This window comes from Blennius ocellaris, assembly GCF_963422515.1.
Source record: "Blennius ocellaris genome assembly, chromosome: 11".
Classification (NCBI taxonomy): Eukaryota; Metazoa; Chordata; class Actinopteri; order Blenniiformes; family Blenniidae; genus Blennius; species Blennius ocellaris.
In genome coordinates, this window is record NC_137660.1 from 10,173,097 (window position 1) to 10,193,992 (window position 20,896).

Sequence of the window (20,896 nt, forward strand, 5' to 3'; positions counted from 1 at the left end):
GGCACGCTCAGTGGAGACCTCAGGTGTGAGCCCACAGAGCTGTGCGCCACCTCACGGAGTCTGTGCGATCCAGAGGGTGGAGGCAGGTCCCCGGTCAGCTGCTGCATGAGGAGCAGCAGCAGCAGTACGAAGGCGCATGTGACTCGGGACCTGCCGGAGGAGCAGAGCTCCTCTCCCTCCTCCCCGAATGGAGCACAAGATGCCGTTAAGCCGGTGCCACAGTTGACCGTCTTGACTGCAAATGGTTAAAGGAGTTACTGTAATCTCTTAACGCCGCGTCCATCTGCTGCACCTGCACCACAGACTAGTCTCACACAAGCTCCCCTGAACAACTCTATTGTCAAATCTCAAACAATTCCCAGACCGACAACATTGAGCATTTAACAAACTGTTACTCACATTATTCCAATGACGGCATAATACACAACCATCTGATGCAAAATACACTATTGGAGTTGTTGAACGACGACAAGGCAGAGATCGAAACAATAATTGGACAAACACAGAATACCATGTGCATCGACACATCTGGGATCAGCGACGACTCCAAGCTAAACACCATGATGTTCAATAGAGTGGAACGTTTCCACGGTTTATCCTCAATAATGAACTGTGAAGCACTGAAATCCCATTTTCCTTGAAAGCCCCACAGAGTGAAATCATCCATTCATTACCCCAGAGTGAAACTGGATTAACTAGTAAGAGCACTCTGAGCATGTAAACACAGCCGGGTAATGAGGTGGCTTATACAAGGTCGCCGGAGGGACGGCAGGCTCTGGAACGTCAATTATTAATATTAAAAAAATGATAATTACAAAACTAAAAAAATTACAAATTAAAGAGATTTTTCATGCCAACACTGTGAGCAAGATATCTGTATGGCAACATGACACTTTCTTTGTAATAAAGTGGTCTTTGAAACAAGATGGGACGATACAACTGGACATCCTAATAGGTTTAGATTACCACAGATTATACGAGACATCTGCGAGGGACAGACGTGCTCGGATGAAATCATTCACTACCCAAGAACTAAAAGCATCCGGCACGTCTGAAAAGTGAGAGAAAAGCGCCACAGTTGCATTTACATTGAAGAAAAAAAAAAACATCCTTGGCATTGGATCAGGTGGTTGTTGTGTCTGTGCATCTGGAGACAAAATCAAGAGACTCTCATACACAGGATGGATAAAGAAATAAAAACAACAAACAGTAGTAAACACAAACCAACAGCTCCAACAAGCACAGCGGTGGAGATTAATCATGTAAACACATTTAAGCCATCACTTCATCCAGAACTACAGAATTCCACACACTGCTAGAAAAACAAAAAAACACATCTGTGGGTTTGAGCTCTTCCTCCTGGAGGGTCCGTCTAACCTGAGAGGAGACTCCTGGTCGTTTCTCCACGGTGAGACGTCTCCCTGGTGTGTTGCACTCTGTGCCCTGCTTCTCTTCCTGTTGTGCCGCCGGGGCTGCTGGATTTAATTGATTAAGCCTCTCCATCCCCTGCAAAGTCTCAGTTTGGCAATCCAACGCTCTCCCCAGTCAGCTGGTACAACCTCCATTCACAGATTTTTAATTAATCAAATAAAAAAAAAATAAAAAAAGATATGGCTAAAATTGCACAGGTATTGAATCCAACAGAATCCCTTCTCCAGAGACTCGAAGGCCCGGAGGTGCAAATAACAAGTGTCCTGAAGCAGTGAGAGGTTTATTCAGCAGAGCAGATTGAATTTCACATGGAAAGCAGCAGGGGGCCGCAGAGGGAACAGGTGGACTCAGCCAGGAGGCTGATTTAGAGCAAGTTAAAAAAAGATGCTTTTCAGCAGAAGTCCTTTCCCCGACCCTGCAGGTGGAGGTTTCCTGAGGACACGGGCTGCAGAGGACCAGCAGGGACACACACACACACACACACACACACACACACACACACACACACACACACACACACACACACACACACACACACACACACACACACACACACACACACACACACACACACACACACACACACACACACACACACACACACACACACACACACACACGATGTAATCAGGACCAGACTTTGTGTATCTAATATACTGATTACAGCTGCCATTAGTCTCAATAAATTAGCATTCGGTGTGAGAGTTTGCACTGTGGAGGACTGGAAGTTCACAGAAGATGGATGGATGTTGATAATCCCACCAGATCATCAAGTCATCACACATCACACTCCGACTATCCAAATAAACACATAAAAAAAACATTTGGAAGGGTTCATTTAGTTTTGAATAGGATTTGGGTTTCGGTCATGGCTCCCTGAAGCTTTCACCAAGTTATACCAATATAAAGATTGAGTCTACTCTTTATTTCATTTACACACCAGAGTCATTTTAAAAATGACTTTCATCTCTTGGATTTAAAAAAGAGAGACTTTAAACCAACTTTGTTTAAATTAAGGCACAAAAGCTTAAAGTTGGAAAAATACCTCAAATCAATGATGCTTTCCAAAAGCGAAAAAGCTTAAATGGAGAAAAATTTAAAAAAACCCAACGCAAGACCGCTTAGAAAAAGAAAATTGCTAAAACATCCTTTCTTCTTGTGACCACAAGACTCAATAACTCCGCCCCGTAAATAGTGTTTTACTTAGTTTCAGCCTTTCTGTGCTTATATTGGTCACCGTTAAGCCTCGTATGTATTAATATTCAAATTTATTTAGTTCATTTATATACAGTCTGCAACACTTAAAGCAGTCATATTATACAGATTTTCAAAACTTTCACATGGTCTTGATGGTCCAAAAACATTGTATTCAAAGTTTATTGCCCCAAAATCCAGCTTATACTTGATTTTCATCCATTAGACTAATATAATCATATCAGCGGGATGATGTCATATCGGACACTGTTCCTCAATTCCAGGCCTGGAGGTCCAGTGTCCTGCAGGTTCCAGGTCTCCCAGCTTCAGCACACCTCAATCTGATGTCGATGTCAAGCTTGTAAACAAGCCAAGTAACGAGGCCCCTTATTGCATTGAGGTGTGCTGCAACTGGGAGAAAACTAAAACAAGCAGGACGCCGGACCACCAGGCCGGGAATTAGGGAAGATGGATATAGAGTTTGATTTCTGATCCGCTTGTTGGAGCAACACAAGATTAAAAAAACAAAAAAATGAAACAAGCCAGGAAGGAAGAGAAAAGACTTCCTTCACTCCAGGTATGGGGACAATTATTACTGTTGGAAAATCATTAGAAAGTGAGGTTTTCATAATATGACCCCATTGAAAAGAATTTTCTTCCAGGAATAGCAAAATATTTCTAATCTATTCTAAAATGTCAAAATTGTCTTAAAAAATGCCGGAACAAAAGGATGAAACTGCGAGAATCAGGTACAAAAACTGCTGAGATTATAATGAAATGTTTAACATCCTAAATTGTAAATGAAATTTCATAAATGCAACGCAAGATACTTTTTTTGTTTCACAACTACTGTATATATGATGCTTCAGCGGCAGCGCTGGCCTTATTTTAAAAAGGTTAAATGTGTTTTGAGGCTCCAGCTCAGTTTGATTTGACAGAAAATCCCAAGAACCTCTCTAGGTCATGAAGGCTGCAGGGTATCATGGTGACCTCAGGTGAACTCCCTACACTGCAATGCCAAAAACAATGATTTTTTTTTTTTTTTTTTTTTAAACTGAGTGTGTGTGCACTAGTGAGTCATTTCAAACTAAAGGCCACAACACTGAAGAACTTTGTGATAAATTATGTTTCACAGCTCATATTAAATGTTTTTTTTGTTGTTGTTGCTTTGTTTGTTTTTCTCTTTTACCTCCGCCACCAAAACAGGTCCGCAGTCCACACAGCCGCTGACTGACGTCGAGACGTTCACTTTAGAGTTTCACGTTTCCCGCTCACTTTCTGCGCTCTGAATTTTAAACGCTTTCAGAGCGGGAAGTCTGTTAAGCTCCGCCCACCTGAACCGTCCCGGCCAATTGTTCAAGCGCACCCAAAGCTTCACCTCCGACTGAGCTGATCTGCCATCTGTTTCTAATCATCTCGTGAACAACTCTGTTGATTGTTCAGCTGTTTCCCCCCCGGATGTATGTGCTTTCTCTACTTGTTTTTTTTATTACTAATTTTTAAGTCCCTTAAATTCATATACAAAGATTTTGAAAAAATTATAATACTTGCAGTTTTGTTAAGTTTCTTGTGACTTTAAATGCATAATTGAAAACTTTTAAGGCTTCCAGATGACACAAAGCAGACTTTATTCAAGAGTAGATCGTACATTTTGGCCACAACGAATTCAAAGTCCAGGCATGTCGCATTCAAAATGAAGCTATGGATTTCAAGATATGGCGGATAAGTTTAAATAACTCAAAACTGCAGGAATATGATGTGACAACCAAGTTTATTTTATGATACACTGCCTACATTATCATAAATAAACAGATCAAAAATCCTTACCCACATAACCCCTGTGGTTTCTGCCCATTGTGGGGGAGCTGCCTGATGATGGATCACTTCAGTTAAGTTTGCAAGGTTTCAGATTAAGATACAGTATCACTTGCACGTTTTACATATTGCTTCAAAATGTCAGCTTTAAATGTGTTATAAAAAAGTTGAACACGCCACTTTAGAAAAATATCAAAATAGAAACAACCCCCCCCCGCCCAGAAAACCTACCACCTCCAACATCACCTCCAGTGAGGATGTGGGATGAACAGCCCGATTAATTTTTTTTTTTATACCTAGTGGGAATTTTGCCCATTTTTGGCAGATGTACAACTCTTGACAATTACAAAAATAAAATGGTGAGACCAAAAACAAACTTTTCCTCCATGTGACTTCTTTGTAGAGCAGTGTGGTGGGCTATGTGGGTGCACTGCAGCAGCCAGTCCCCCTTATACTGCAGGACTGAAGGATCAGAAATCTCCTGAACACAAAAGGTAAAACACAACAGAACTCTAACATCCAAAGCATGTAAACTCAAATGGACGTACTGGTGGAGACGATGGGGGGAAAAGAAAAAAAAAAAAAATCAGATGCTGCCAAATTGAGTCTGGTTGAAATGAATACAAAACGGCAAAAGATACTGAAATGCTTTCAGTCACAGTTTTTCCACCTCAAATTCACAAAAAAGCTGTGGTACAAAATGCCAAAAGTACAGTCAAATGTTAGCTTCATTCACTGACGGTAAAATCATAATTACATCACACAAGTGCCCAGAATACAATTGTTTCATGATCAGAGCTCCGCATAAGAGAATCTTTACTGCCACAATTAAGTATGAAAGGAAAAACGTGTCGATGGTGGGCTGATTTCCTTCATGCAGTGATGCGACCTGATTACACCGTGTCCCTCCGCCCAGCACAGACGACATTAAAAAAGTTTGAACTGAATCAACCTGAGCACCATTGAAATGACGAATCACCCTTCCTAAATCTAGAGCTAGATTGCTGGAATCCATGCGGAAACACACGTTTCAACCTTTCAGTGTTTTAAGAAGCGCTGCTTTGTACTGAAAAATGTTATTTAATAAAAAAAAAAAAAAAAAAAAAATGAAAAATGGGAGGGCACTAAGTGCTCAGAGTGTCCAGGCACTTCACCGTCAGAAAAAACACCTGGCACAGAGCACGAGATAAAATCTACAGTATAACCTTCAAAAAACTACGACCATGCATTGATAAACTGGCCTCTCCATTCTGCACTCCTTTCTACACATAAGGGTAAATACACACAAACACACAAACGATTCACAGACTGAAATCAACATTTGAGTTTAGTCTCTTCTGACTGCCACAAAACAAGTGTTATCCAGAGGCTACTGGTTGAAAAGACCCCACTCTTGCTGCGGGAGGGAAGCGGGGGTTTGGAGAAGGAGAGAGTGTTTGTGTTTTTTCGTTTTGAATCTGTGTCTCTGTCCAAACACGGAAGGGAAAAAACAAACAAACAAACAAAAAAAAAGGGGAGGTGGGGGGGTTTGACGGAGTTTACTGCTGGAGTTGTGGCGTCCTGTGGCAGGCAGCAGGGAGGTGGTATGGTGAGGTGTGGCAGGGGGGGGTGTGGCGAGGGTCTTTACTTGCCGGTGCCCAGTGAAGCACCGCTGCTGCTGAGGCCCAGGTAGGTGGCCGCCTGCTCCACTGCGCCCTGGAGCGGGACGACCACCCCGTCCAGGAGCCCTCTGAGGGCGTCGACCTGATTAGAATCCAGGTTCTGGTAGGCGTAGTAGAGAGACCCGCCCACCACCACCAGGATCAGGAGCTGGAGCAGCAGGGACAACAGGAGGCCTCGCTGGGCCGGCGCTTTGCTGGAGGACGCCGTGTTGCCCTGTCGGCTGAACGACTCGGAGTAGGAGCGGCTCTCGGTGAGGACGCTGTGCTTCACGCGCGACTCGTCCAGCCAGTACTCGCTTGGTTTCACGGGCCGTCCAGCCGCCCCTCTGATTGGGCGCCGGCAGGTCGCACTGTTCCACAAGAGAGAAACTTCTGGTTAAAAAGTCACATGCATCTCAATGACAGATCTCAGAGCTCTTCTCAATAGTCAATTTCTACATCCAAACAGCAACTCTGTGATCAAAAAGTCAAAAAAAAAAACAACAGCAGAGTGGCTTTTGTGTCCCATGTTTTCTCACTGAAATATTAAGTGTCGTCTTCACAAACCCCAATGTTGGATAAAGCAGCACAGAAGATGAGATCTTCAGCCAACAATTCAAATTCTGACTCAACTTTTAGGACACAAAATGTGAGTAATGTTGTTTTGACTCCACTATGAGTTTAGAAAGCTCAGACAAGGAAGCCTAATTAACATAAAAGTCCCGATAAGCCGTTACCTGATCCCTGTTGGTGTGCTTATTTCATTGGCAAGGATATCTTCCACAACACTTTCGCTGGCCTTTTTGGGAGCCTCTTCAATGATAATTTCCTCCACCACCTGTTACATAAAACAAGTAAAGACAAAAGTGATACCTGGACTCCAGTCACTGAGACGAGCGACAGCAAAATGTGGCTGACCTTGGTTTGTCGTCTGCTGCTGGTTCTGACCGTGACAGGAGTGGATTTCCCTCTGCTCCTAACGGGTTTCTCTACCACAGGGATTGGCTCTGGTTCAGGTGCAGTGATCTCCTCTACACAAACAAACAAACAGCTGATGTAAACATTGATTTAACCGAACCTCTGACGGGATTGACTTAAACAATTCTGCTGGAGAACACATAAGATGCTCTCCAGCATGACATCCACGCGACGGCTTCCTCGTCTGGGGTTTTTACAAGAACGTTGTGTATTCGGTGGCTCACCATCTTCTTTGTCGCTGTACTGGTCGGAGTTTGTGTTGCCGTTCTGGTTGCTGTCTCCCTTGGGGAGACTTGTGACTTCTAGAGGGACTTCAGTCTCTTCTGGCGGCTGGTCCAAAAGCTTCTGCAGCTTCTTCTCGTACACCTTACGGGTCGAGGCTGACGAAACAAAGAGAGATGATATGATTAAAAAAAATTTAACCCGCTTCGTCGAGCATTAGCTGTGTGTAATTCACGATCGAGCTACACTGACTGTGGTTAGTTATTTCTATAGGTTTTCTCTGGCCACTGGCATGTTGTAGGAGGTCATCTGAGGGCACCACAAAGCCCGGCCAAGCTTTAAATAAAGCAGTTTATTTTCTATTTATAACATCATCTACTGTATACAATAAGTTTTTTTGTGGGTGGAGGGCAACCACAGCATTACATCCTTAAATTTAAAATTCGAGTTAGAGGATTATTGAAAAGCAGGCTGGAAGACATGCTTTCTTGAACTCACCAACAATGGGTCCCGAGTCCACACCATGCTTTGCCAGCTGTTGTTTTAAATCTTCATCAGTGAGATCTGTCACTTCTTCGCTGCGAGGCTTGTCAGTCTTTCTGGTCGCTTTCTGCACAAACATTGAAGACACAACATCACGGACGAGTTTCAACACACATTCTTGCCACAAATAATGCGATTTCCACACGGTAACAAAAACAAACAAAAAAAAAGGAAGCTAAACGGGCAGCGAATGAAAACTCACTCTTCCAGAGCGACTCTTGTTGGACACGACAGGTGCCGGCAGCTCCTCGTCGCTGGAGAAGGTGTCTGCAGGCGGACTCTTGTTGTTCAGCACGGTCAAGTTCTTCAAGTACAGCTGCACGTACACTTCTTTCTTATGCTCTCCGCTGGGAAGTGGCACGTTGTTCGCAGTGAGCTCGTTCTTCAGCTTATCTTTCGTGAGGACCGACGGGTCTTCCAGAAATTCTGCCATGCTGACTGGATTTACAGATCAACAACAACACCAGTAGCAGCGGCGGCGGGGACGTGACGGGGAAGCGCTGTTGTCAAACAGAACTGGCGCCTTAACCGCTGCTCACGAAGCTAGCAGCGCACGAGCAGTTTGTCCAAATAAACGTGCTCTCCTGCTTATTAGCCGAGCGGTGAAACTATCCCCCGGTAGCTCGGATTTTTTGGAAACGGATACGCCCGTGTGCTGTGCGGGAAACCGGTGTTAAAATCTAAATAACTTGGCTGTAAATGGACTATATTAGCTTAGCTTCACGCCGGCGGTCCTGCCTCTGTCTCTCCGCGGTCGCAACAAGGCCTGGTAACAACAAGGTCTGTGATTGGACGGAACGCGGCAGTCAGCTCGACTCTGATTGGACGGACGGCAGTCCCACCGCCACAAAGAAACCCCATCCTCTGTGTGTGTGTGTGCGTGTGTGTGTGTGTGTGTTTGAGATAACAGATCCAAGACAAAAACCTGCCCACAATATGTCCAACGTTTCACCGCAAGAAATTCTCTTCTCAGTACCACCGTATGAGCCAGCGTACGATACTTTTATGAATGACTTTGAGGCGCTTTTAAGTGATATCGCAACAATTTCAATGGTGAATTTGTCAAATTTTAATGATTACCCACGATCTCATCATAAATCTCGAGCTCCCTTCTCTTCTTCTTCTTCTTTTTTATTTTTTTATTAAAAGTGATCAAATGTTAATGTGGGCTTTTATAACTACATGATATGTCAACCACCATACGGTGTAGTAAGCGATTAAAGATTGGATTCAGCTCCCAAACAGAAGAGGGCAGCATAAACCACATTATACCGTCAACCCCACACTAGTTTGGTTTAGTGCAGGAGTTTGCAACCTTCTTGACCAAAAAAAAAAAAAAAAAAGCCATTTTCAGGATTTTATACCCAATAAAATGTGTCTGGAGCCACAAAAGCTGTAAATGATCTGAAATGTGGAAATAAAGCATTTAAATACAATTGCTATGCATACACGAACTGAGGTCGCCTTCATGAAGGTACAATTTAGATATACTTTGTTACATTTTTAGTCGTTTTCTTTTCTCTTTTTCATCGATTTTTTTTGGGTGGGGGGGATTTCAGCTGCACTCGCTATTTATAGACGCTGTTTTAGAGCAGTGTCTGCTATATTCGATTTTTTTCCCTGATTAAATACATTTTTCCCCATTTAGTCTCCCCCCCTTGTTTTCTTTCTTTTCTTTGCCACGCTTTTCCTATCATTATTTTTTTTTTTTTACTTTCCCTTAAAATAGAATCGGAACTGGCAATTTTAATGATGTTAGTGTGACAGTTTTTACTATGCTATTACTTTTTCGGTAGTTTTAGCTATTTTATGCTCTCCTATTTTACAATTACAGCTATTCTGGCTGTTTTAGCTGTTTAACTTTCATTAGCTGTTTTAGCCTTTTGATAAATCAGTGTCCTCTGCTCTGCAAATAAAATTAAAAAAACAAAAATGTTTTGACATCATACATTGTGAAAGCTTAACGGAGCTGCTCCACAGCGGGTGAAGAGCCACAAGTGGCTCTGGAGCAGCAGGTTGGAGACCCCTGGTTTAGTGAAAGTGTTGGTGCAGTTAACTGTTTCAGATAGTATTGTAGTACTCAAGATCAGTCTCGGTCTGGACAACGGGATTTCAAGATCTTTGTCTTGGTTTTGTCTTGGGCTTCCCTGGTCTTGGTGTTGACTTTGGTTGGAGGGTTTTGACTTCCACCATTTCACATGTGTCAAACTCATTTAATCGATGGAGTTCAGGCACCACATGAAGCTCAGTGGGATCTAGGGTGGGACCAACCAGTCAAAAGATAGCACAATAATGTAAAGATAATCTGCAAGTAACTACAACTCTGATTTTCTTTTGAAACTACATTTTAATGTCTTTACAAAACCAGAACAACTTCCCCATTATGACTTTAAATAAAGCGTGTTGTAACTACAAATGCAACAAACAATTTACTTCTTCTTCTTCTTCTTCTTCTTCTTCTTCTTCTTCTTCTGGCATTGCTCCATCACATCATCTTCTTCCAATCTCCCTCTCCCTGTATCCTCCCTCCTCACACAAATCTTCTGCACTATCCTCCCTCACTGTATCCATCCTCCTCCTCCTCGCTGGCCACTCTCCTCAACCTCGTCCCTCACAGTCTCCCCAGACTATCATGAGCTGTGTTTTTACCGTACTCATCCTTAATCCTGTCCATTCTGCTCACTCCCAGTAAAAACCTCAACGTCCTCAGTTCTGCCATTTCCAGTTCGTGTGAACTTTTACTGCAAATAATGTTGTGCACTTTGAGTAAAGGCTGAGACACATTCAGGATGGTTTCAGATCAACCACAGTGCAGATTTAAGTATTTATGTGTTTTGCATTTGCTATAAAATATAATTCATATTAAATCGAGGAAATTGAGATTGTCAAACAGATGTTGTCATCAGCGCTCTTGTATCCTAAGAGTAAGGCACAACTTTAAAAAACAACATGTATACAAGACTGTTGTAGCTCCTCCATTTTGAGTGTGAAGATTAAATATTTTGTCTCTGTTTGATATGACACTTTCAGAGAATACACAGTGCTGAATGCTTGCTCGTTTGGTTGATTGACAATGTATACACATCATTTACTTTGTAGTAGTGGCCGAGGATTTCAGCTTTTTGTAATAATGGACACAATTTTTTTGCTTACTTGTATGATTTATACATTAAGGCCTAAAAACATTTAAAGAACACTAATTATAACATGCCATTTATGTATGTAGCCTACTTTCAATATCATTTACTCAAGAATTAAGCATTTAAAGTATGCTTTTATCAAATTAGCAGACTAATTCTTGTTTGTTGGCATTAATATGTCACATAATACTGATATACATATTGCCTGTAATATCACGCAACCCACACTAATGCAACATTTCATATCAAACATGACATTGGGGAAAGTCTAATGTAAATTTTTTTTGGCAGAAGTCCCACTTAATTTCTTATTTAATTTCTATTTAATTGTTAAACAAACATGAACAATTCCGAACAGTGCCTATGTTTTTCTTTTTAATATGTATAATTCATAATATAGAATCAATAAACAATAATGATTAACATACTAATCAGTGATCACCTGTCAGTGTTTGTGTGGGCAGGCCCCCTGCTGCTGGGACAGAGGTCTGAGGGGCCCCCGTGTGGCTCCCCACACGTCCTTCAGACTTGCCCCTCTGGGGCTTTCTGGGATGCTGCTACAGAAACCAAGCAACTGATCCCCACCTCAGCCCCAAACCACACCAAAATACAGCACTTGAAGTATAGTTCAGCTTTTCCATAGCAGATTTGCCAATAGAGTGTAAGCGTAAAAAATGTTGAGCCCTTGAGAAACACCTCTTAAGCTTCCTTTGTATGTAATTTATACAGAAAACAAGGCGCAGGCCAAGAATCATAGAGAGCGCCTCTTTAAGCATAACAGTCATGGCCTCTGAAAAATGACAAAGCCAACTCTTTAATCGTCAACAGTCCCATTTTCAGTTCATTTTAAATGGAACGCCTTCCGCCTGATGTCAACCAGTCAATAAATTTGACAATGTTTATTGACAGGTGGGCTGTTGAATAAATGTGGGGAACAAGAGACATGGCTGACTGGACAGCGACAAAAGAAAATAGGAGCTCAGGTGATGTTACTTTAAGAAAGTTGAATTGACAATTGAATAATTAATGATATGTTGTGTTTGGAAACAACCGCAGGGCCCAAGTGAGCTCAAACTCCAACATCCACTTTCTAAAAGAGGATTTCAGATCATTTAGAAAAAAAAAAACCTTGAACCCAGAGTCCTCGGTTGAGTTGATCTTGGATTTTAAATGTTTCTAAATCCCAATTGAGCCAACCACAGGAGTACCTTAGGAAAAGTCAACCGTTACCACCCAGAGGATGTCTGATCCAATTCCACAGACAAAATAAAACACATACCTGTGAAATTAATCAGTGCTACACAATTAAAGCAGACGGTTTGATAACAGAGGCTGTAACCTCACAGTCCTACTTCTGCTGCTTGATCCAGATTAACGTCATAACAATTATAGAACTCAGCTGTGTGCTCAGTGTCTTGTATAAAAGCTTTTTTTGTTTTAAAACCTTCTACTCCTTCTTTTTTTTTTTACATAAGCTTAGTATTCTTAGTACCACACACAGCTACACAAAAGTCAGTTTTCCTGTACTAATCTATCACAACAATCTCTAATCCTCCAAGGATGTTTTTGCACACTGCCAAACTAATTAAGATCAAGTCCTGGGCAGTTTCCTGTGTAAAAAAAGGAGGGTAGGATGCGGGCAGCGGGAGCAGTGCTGAGCACCGGAGTTGAGATTTGTGTGTCCTGGCCTGGCGACAGCCATCTAGTAATGCTCACACAGTATATTTTCATCTGTTGACAATCCAAACTCTGCTTAAAGGACACACACTTAGCTGTAGACATTTCTGTCAGAAGGAAAAATGAGACTGCCTCATTGGCCCTTGTCGATGCCCATTTGGCCTCCTGCCTGTTTGTATCATAAGCACTCCTCCATGTATTTGCATTACTATTATGATTCGGGCTTTTCCCGTTTTATTTGGCCATTGAGCGCAGACACACACTTGCTCATGTCCTCACTGAACTGAAGACAAACATTACTGTGTGTGAACTTCCATGTCGTGAAAGAAGAATTTGTATTAGGTCTACGCGGAGAAACCTGCAAGACGTCATGTTGGACGGTCTGGTAGAACGCTTACTGTCATGCATCCAGCTTCCTTGAAGTGTGAGCCACCGACATAAAATGATCAATGCAAATTTTATCTGTTGGACGCACTTGAGAAAGCCGCTTCTGCAGGAGTTGATGACCCATGCAGATGGATGGCACTAAAAAGGAGCCATGACACAATCCAGAAGAAACAAAAGTTAAAGCTATAATCATTTGGTTCTCAATAGTATGAATAATAACATGAAGAATGGATCGCATTACTGAGATCAATGAGGAATGGCTCACCCGCTATGGCAAGCGATTGGAGGTGCACTGTTTTGATCACACACACACACACACACACACACACACACACACACACACACACACACACGTGTGTGTGTGTATACTGTATTATACTAATACAGGCGAGGTGAGAGAACTGTGTATGCAGGACAGTGGTCTGCAATCATTTATTTCTAAATCCATACATTAGAAATGAACTTGAGCTATTTTATATTTTTAAACTGTGTTTTTTTTGTTCGCTAATTTCTCTTCTGGAATCAAACAGGCAGCGAAGCCGGCATTGTGCAATATAAAATATAATGAATTCTTACACATCGAAGCAAAGTCTGATTATAATAATGACTTTGGCGACCCATGTAAAAGACCGAAGAGTCAAATACACTCTTCATTACCGAGAGACAAGAAAGATCTCAGCAGGTGAAATAATAGAATATATTTTAACATGTGTTTGTCACTTTGAACTTTATAGTTTTAACTTTAAGTTAATAGTAAATTTTATACCAAATCTTTGGCCTTGGAGAAAGCTTTGCAGCTGTCGAAGTAGATCTTACACTACTTATACAAAATATAAAAATTGCAACATATTGTACTTGAATTTGCTGCTGGTTCCTGAAATAAACCACATAATGCCCAATATTGTCTACATATTAATAACATCAGCTGGTAATGGTTTCACAAGTGACATGCTGTATTTGTCAGTATCCCACGTTGATATATTTATGGTTCAGTCACAAAAGCATCTCACACACAACATCAAAACTGCATCTGTGTATCATGCAGGCATATTGAAAAGTCCTGTATTTGAAAACATACCAAATTCTCTCAGTGAGTCATCAGGATAGAAGTATTTCCAATTTTCCCTGCAGCATTAGACATATAGTTTAACTGGAGTTAATATGTAAACAAATAGAATCAGATAATCACCATCTCACGATATGACAGATGGGATCTTTGAAGATGCTGCTGAAAACTGAAAAAAAAAATGATCAAAACAATAACTTACATTACATAACTTACAAAAAGACAATTGATCATATTGATCAATTGAACATATATATATATCTATATATCATATATATATATATATATATATATATATATATATATATATATATATATATATATATATATATATATATGTGTGTGTGTGTGTATACATATATATATATATACATATATACCAACATATATATATGTCTATATATATGTTGTGCATGACCATTGACAGTTAATGTTGTGTTTTTCTGAGTTTCTTCTGCTGCCCTCTGTTGGCTAAACAATAAACCTATATTTATTGCAGGTTGAAGGAGATTACTGTACAGTAAGTTGTGGGGTACTAGTCCTCTTCAAACAAAACGGTGTCCACTGTCCTCAAACATAGACCTTCTATAAATAGAGTTTTTAGGAACTATTTTCATCTCTGATCTTCAACACTGAAGGGGATTTAAAAACCAAAAAAACCCCAACAGGAACCATGGTGATTTTTTACTATGCTATCGAAGCATTCAATCCCATTTTAAAGGTTTCTAAAGGGAGATATTTCCAATTGCCCATGGTTCATCGCCAGGTAGACCTTTCCTGATGTGTCTCACACAGCTGCACCAAATGTCCGGTGGCTCACGACTAAAACGAGTGGGCAACCTCACTCAGGTGACTGCCAGACTCTTGAGTTAACAGGAAAGAAATATTTCCGTGCTTAACTTGGCCGGAGTCATCAGCAGACCTGCCTCTGCTTAGTTTTTCTGTCCGCATGGCTGAACACTGGTACCACACCAGTAAAGGAAGAGCCAGAGACTTCTCAAAAGACTCCTGTGATGTGTTGCTTGTGACACCGCCATGCCCCTGAACTGTTTCCTCTCTCAGACGGATGCCTGGACTCTGAGCTCATGGGCCCCTCACTCAAGCAAGGAGTCGCCGTTTGGGAGCGTCAGCATTAAAGTGAACCAAATGAATGAGGAGTAGACAATCAACAGAGACAGTCATGGGGCACAGATGCCAGATCGGGGGGGGGGGGGCATGCCAACCTCTCGGTGCATTCAGCATTTTATTGCAATCATTGGCAGGACTCCGGCTCAATTTCCAATTAAGTACAGAAGGAGGAAAAGTAAGTGGATATTATCAAAGCTGACAACAAGAGACCTCATTGGGGACCCCTGTGTGAGGTGCCTCCACAGACTGACACGATTTCCTTTACTCGTCTATTTGGGGGATTTCTGGTGTCAAGTTATTTTAAGTAATAGCTCTTAGCTATGTGTCCTCTCCAGCCAAGACAAACCCGGTACTTCAGCCGATACGCTCTTATCTGCACAATCTTGAAAATGCAACCCCGAGCTGCCTTGCGACTGGCTCCACATCAGAACCATTAGGTCAGTGGACGAGGAGGTGGCACCGTGTGGGAAAAAAAACACTTGTCGTCATGTTTACCACCCTACCAGGAGGTCTCGACGGCTCGGCTTGTGTGCAGGCCCATAGTTATGGGTAGTAAAAAACGCCGGGGGCCTATCGATGCTCCGAAGCCTCACAGCGTGGCTCATCCGTGCCAGCGGTGAACGACACATGTGCCAAAGTCTGCTGGGTTTGGCTCTTTTCTCACCCCCTGGCGTGCAACACCAAGGTATCCAGCTGAGGTACAATAATTTGACACCTCTTAAGCAGCTGGACCCTTTAGCGTGACAACCGCGGCTTTGTGTTATAGTCCTGCGTATTTTGAACGCAATAAAAAATTACAGTCAGCAACATCTAAACTGTGTTTTTATCCACTTTGGACCTGTGCCCCTCCCCACCCCCTTCAATCTCCTTTATCCCTCCCTTTCCTATGTGGGATTTAACGTACACTTTGTGGTAACCTTGCGAAGTTATCAGTTTTTTCTAGGCTCTCTCACACTGAATAAAGGCTTGTTTCTCTGCGCCTGCTTGTTAAGACTTCAAGGACAGCTCCCTCCATCTGGTATTAGGTATTCCTGGTGCCAGTGTCGGGTTAACTGACACTCCCGCACTTAAACTAATGGCAGCGAACAGTCATCTCCCATGAGGTGCTCACCTTGGAAAAAATCACCCAGCTCCCTCATCCCCAATCATAGTGGTGCTCTCGCCACCCACTGAATGAAACCATGGGCATGAAAAGGGGGATTGTTTCACTATTCAGGCAAGCGCGAGGGCAAACGAAAACATGTAAAACGCATGTCCTGTCTTGGATTTGCTCTCCTCCTGAGTTCAATGGGACGTTGAAAAGTGGGAAGAGGAAAGCGGCATGCAAACAGAAAAAGTCAGAGTCAGCAAATCATCATTAATAAAACATCCTCATTACGACTGAGCACAGGCGATGCTGACTTATTGAGGAAATGAGTCGAAAGGTCTTGTTTTCGTCCATAGTCGAGATGTATATACCTTTATATAAGCATTTTGGAGAACTGAAGGTGAGGACCAAAAACTAGCCTTTTCAATTTAAGCAGATGCCCAATGTCAAATTACATTAATGAGTATTGCTGGCAGACTTAATTTTGGGGTTGTTTTGTGAAGAAAACAGGAACTGCTTTATCTGCTAACTAGAAGCTTGTAAACACAGCAAGTTTTATTTATCCCCAAGATGAAGCAAATTGTCCTGTTACTTCTGTTTTTTAATCGTTTTCAATGTAGGAGGTCTGTAATGAGAACTGTTCCTCCACAGTATGTTTGCCATTATTTCAGGCTTGACACGGCTCGGCGGTCATGTTTCAGGTTATGAGGAAGTCAAGTGCTCAGAAGAACGTGTTTAATTTTAAATTACATCCAGGTAATGAAATTAGTTGCGCTGGCTGAAGTGTTCACACGTGTCTCAAGGTATTTTTCTCTTATCACCTTTCCTTCATTCAGCTGTGTTTAATGCCTCCACTTGGATTTCCCCTCCCCTTGTTCCATTTGACTTGGCCGTCCTTTGAAGATAGACTATTTCCATTTTAAGTCAGTTGTAACACAAACAAGTTGTGCAGGTGAGTCCAGGGCAAAGAGACGCACCTCTCAGACCACATGAGTGCAGCATCACCACCCGTCCTCCTCTGAACCCCCTGCTCAATGGAAACCTAAACAAACTTTTTAAGAATGAAGAGGTTTTTCAGTTTGTTGCTAAATATAGGCCAGCCCGGTGGGAGGTGGCAGGTTCCACCGCCACTTTCAACAAAGATGAGCCCCAGGTCCTGCCCAGGGCCCGGCGGGTGGTGCCCGCCGGTGGTCCGCCTTTCTCTTATGCACTGGCTCTTAAGTAAACACTACAATCCTGCGGTCAGCTCCAGCATGGCAACCAGCGAAAGGACTCACTGTGCAGTTGCACACAGCTATGGTGTGTTGTCTCCTCTGGCTCACTCGGACCCGGCCCCTCCCCGTCACAGAGGCCTGGGCAGGGGTCGAGGGCCAGCGACAGACCTTGATGTGTGAGTCCAGGATCCTGCTGGGAACTCCTGGTGGGGGCCGTTTTGGACTTAACCCCCTGGACCCCTCTGACTGAACTACTTCCATCGAAAACAAGACTAAGTTAAGAACATTATCATGTTTTCTAAACAGCCCTAATTTGGGAACATTATGTTTTCCAAACAAGGCTAAATCAAGGACACTGTCATGTTCAGGGAACAAGGACACATTATTAACATTATCATGTTTTCTTTTTTTCACAAACAAGACGGGATTCAGTGATAAACATAATATTTAATAAACAAGGACACATTATAAACATGATCATGCTTCGTAACCAAGGGTAGACTAATAGCATTATCATGTTTTTTTGTAAACAAAACCAGACAAGGTGATAAACATGACAATGTTTAATGAACAAGGACGGATTTCTAAACATTATAATGATTAGTAAACAAGGATAGCTTTCAAACATTATTTTTAGTCAACAAAGATTAAATGATGAATCAAGAATGCTATGTTTTGTAAACAAGACTCCATCAGGAACATCATTATGTTAAATAAACAAATCTAAATCAATAGTCTGGTAAACAAGGCTGAATTAAGAAGTAACACGTTTGATAACGCCATGCAAATTTTGTATTTTCATCTACGTGATTCATTAACAATGAGGACTTTCTCCAAGACGGATAAACCATGCTCTGTGTGTTGAATATAATCTAAAAATGATCAATGAAGCCTTGAAGAATTACATTTCATTCATCAGACAGAGGTCATGCATGCACGCTGCAAACGCCTCGAACCGAGACAAAATGTCCACACACTTCCCAAGTGTAAATGGAATTATTGTTAGTATGGTTTGACTGCGGTCAGCCTGAACCAAGCAGCACATTAGAACAATCATAAATTCATGTAAGCTGTGCAGCGCAAACACGGCACATTAAGTTTCGTATTTTTCAAATTCAACAGTTAAGTGTTTGCAGGAATAACAGCCAGCAATATCAGGTTCAATCAGGAAATATCTTAAAAGTGAATGTTTTTTATCAGAGGGGCAGGATAATATGCCATTAATCATCAGTATCACATCCAATAAAGTGCCAGATTAATCAACACAGAGGAAACCTGACAGCCCCAGGTCTGATCCACTGAGGAAAATAAGGGGCAACAGGTAGGCCTTTATCCATTGAGCTCTGTTCTTGCAATGCTCTCCTATACACGGAGATCATAATTTAGAGAGTCTCAGTGGCTACCTGTAAGGACCACAGGGGTGGCAAATAGCAGGGCTGCGGCTTTCTGAGCTTCTTAGTGGTGCGAGCAGAAGGATTTACGGTAACTCTCAGACAAGCGTTCACAGCTTGCACTCTTGGCACGGATTCGATATTGTCTCTGGCTGAGCATCAAACCCACTGAACCTGAGGTCCAAAAGTACCTATACAAAACCCGGGGATGTTTGAATGATAAATCGCCAACATTTAGTGGCAGAACAAAAAAAAAAAAAAAAAAAAGAAGAAGAAAAAAACTGGCCTTTGCTGGGGATATCAGTTTTAATTTTAATTTAGAGTGAGAGGCCATGCTGGGTGGCTTGATTGACCAGAGATTGGCTTCTAGTTTAATTGACATGCGCTTCTCTTTTGGACACGGATCCACATTTTCCTGCAAATTCAGCACAGGTGCAGCGCTAGAATGCAACCCCGCAGAGGGAGAGGCCAGTAGGGGTGATATTGAATATCAACGAAGATTTGAAGCGTATTGACTAAGTTATCTTTAAGTTAACATTCAGCCCTTTTGGGACATGCAATTTATTTCTCTGCGTAACTGGACCGTTTTTCAGCGCCTGCTTCAGCCCATCACTGTGAGGCACCTCTGGTTTTGATAAAAAAAAAAAAAAAAAAACGAAAGAAGAAAGCAGCTCCATGAGATTTCCTGAGCAGCGTGCAATGATGAAACCATGTGGCTCACATAACGAGAAGTTGATACTTCGGACATGCCTGGTAACATAATGGATCGATTCTGTAATCGCTTCTGTAATGAAGGATTAATGTGTGTGTCTGAAGATGTTTTTGAAATCAGTGGTGTCGTTACCGTCTGTGTTACATTCAGGTAAACGCATCACATACAAGGCAAAAGTTGTATTTTATTAATGCGCTGCCTGCTGATGAAGCCAAGAGGTGTTTCACGCCGCCAGAGGACTGAATTTAAGGTCAAAGAGGCCGTGCCGAGCCAAATGCACCAACCACCACCCTGGAGGAAAAAGCTTTTGGTGCTAATATTGGGGGGGGGGTTGATTACAGTGCGACTATTAAGTTTTGGCATCCATATTAGTCCAAAGTAGGAACGCCCTCGACACTCTTTGGTGTTCGTGGCCCCGCTCCTCAATGGCACACTGCATGAGATTATGCGGCGCCAGACCAAACATGCCAAGCCAGACCACAGGGTTACTCACAGCCCCTGCACATTCTTCTGAGGCTGAAATGCGACCTGGTCCTATTTTTCAGCAGCTTGTCAGACTCAGTGTGGTGCATGGAGGTAAACTAGGAAGGAAAACTGTTGTCACCTTTCTATAGCCCTCACTTTTTCAGACGTCCAGGACGGCAGCCTCAGGTGTCAAAATGAGCGGGGCGGGTGGGGGCGAGTGCTGGCCGTCACCGTGGAGAGAAAACGAGAAGATGCACTTACAGACATCAGCGGCAGACAATAAGTGGAAATGAGTTTATTGGTGAGACTTTGCACGTTGACAGACACACTCTGGTAAAGTCGTAAATGTAGAAACCGCATGCATTAAGGTATATAATATAATGCCATATGTGAGAGTGAAATTGAAGCGACAACATAATGATTTGGGGCAAATTCGACGAAAATCTTGGTAGCGGCTGGAGGAAACTTCGTGTCCAGCTGTGTGTAGGATGCTAAAAACATTGCTTTCCAAGGAGGATGTCTAATCCATTTCCTAGAACATTTTTTTCCTTTTTTTTTTTTCCATTTCCTTTCTCTATACTGTGGGAGAGAAAGTCCTTGTTGGACGGCATCATCTGAGACTTGGAGTGGAAAACACTGTCAGGCATTCAATACGTCGGAGCTTGTCATCAGATGTAGCTGGTTTCTGAAAAATGCTTGTTATGACTGCTGCTAACCATATCCACCTACTGTGTGCCCTGAGACGGGACAGAGAGGAGGAAGTCTCTCAGTCAGCCGGGTCACACTTGATCCCTGCGAGCTGTCAA

General features: G+C 42.3%; 1 protein-coding gene across 1 annotated transcript; it reads right to left on the reverse strand.

The window, feature by feature from the left end:
- Window positions 1-4,290: 4,290 nt before the first annotated feature.
- tmpob (thymopoietin b) lies at window positions 4,291-8,450 on the reverse strand. The gene is made up of 6 exons (XM_080505252.1): window positions 8,026-8,450; window positions 7,779-7,890; window positions 7,283-7,438; window positions 6,999-7,111; window positions 6,818-6,918; window positions 4,291-6,451 (listed from the first exon to the last, which is right to left on the reverse strand). Exons 1-6 carry the CDS (start codon window positions 8,254-8,256, stop codon window positions 6,064-6,066), a joined length of 1,101 nt encoding a protein of 366 aa, XP_080361378.1. The 5' UTR covers window positions 8,257-8,450; the 3' UTR covers window positions 4,291-6,063.
- Between the last annotated feature and the right edge of the window lie 12,446 nt (window positions 8,451-20,896).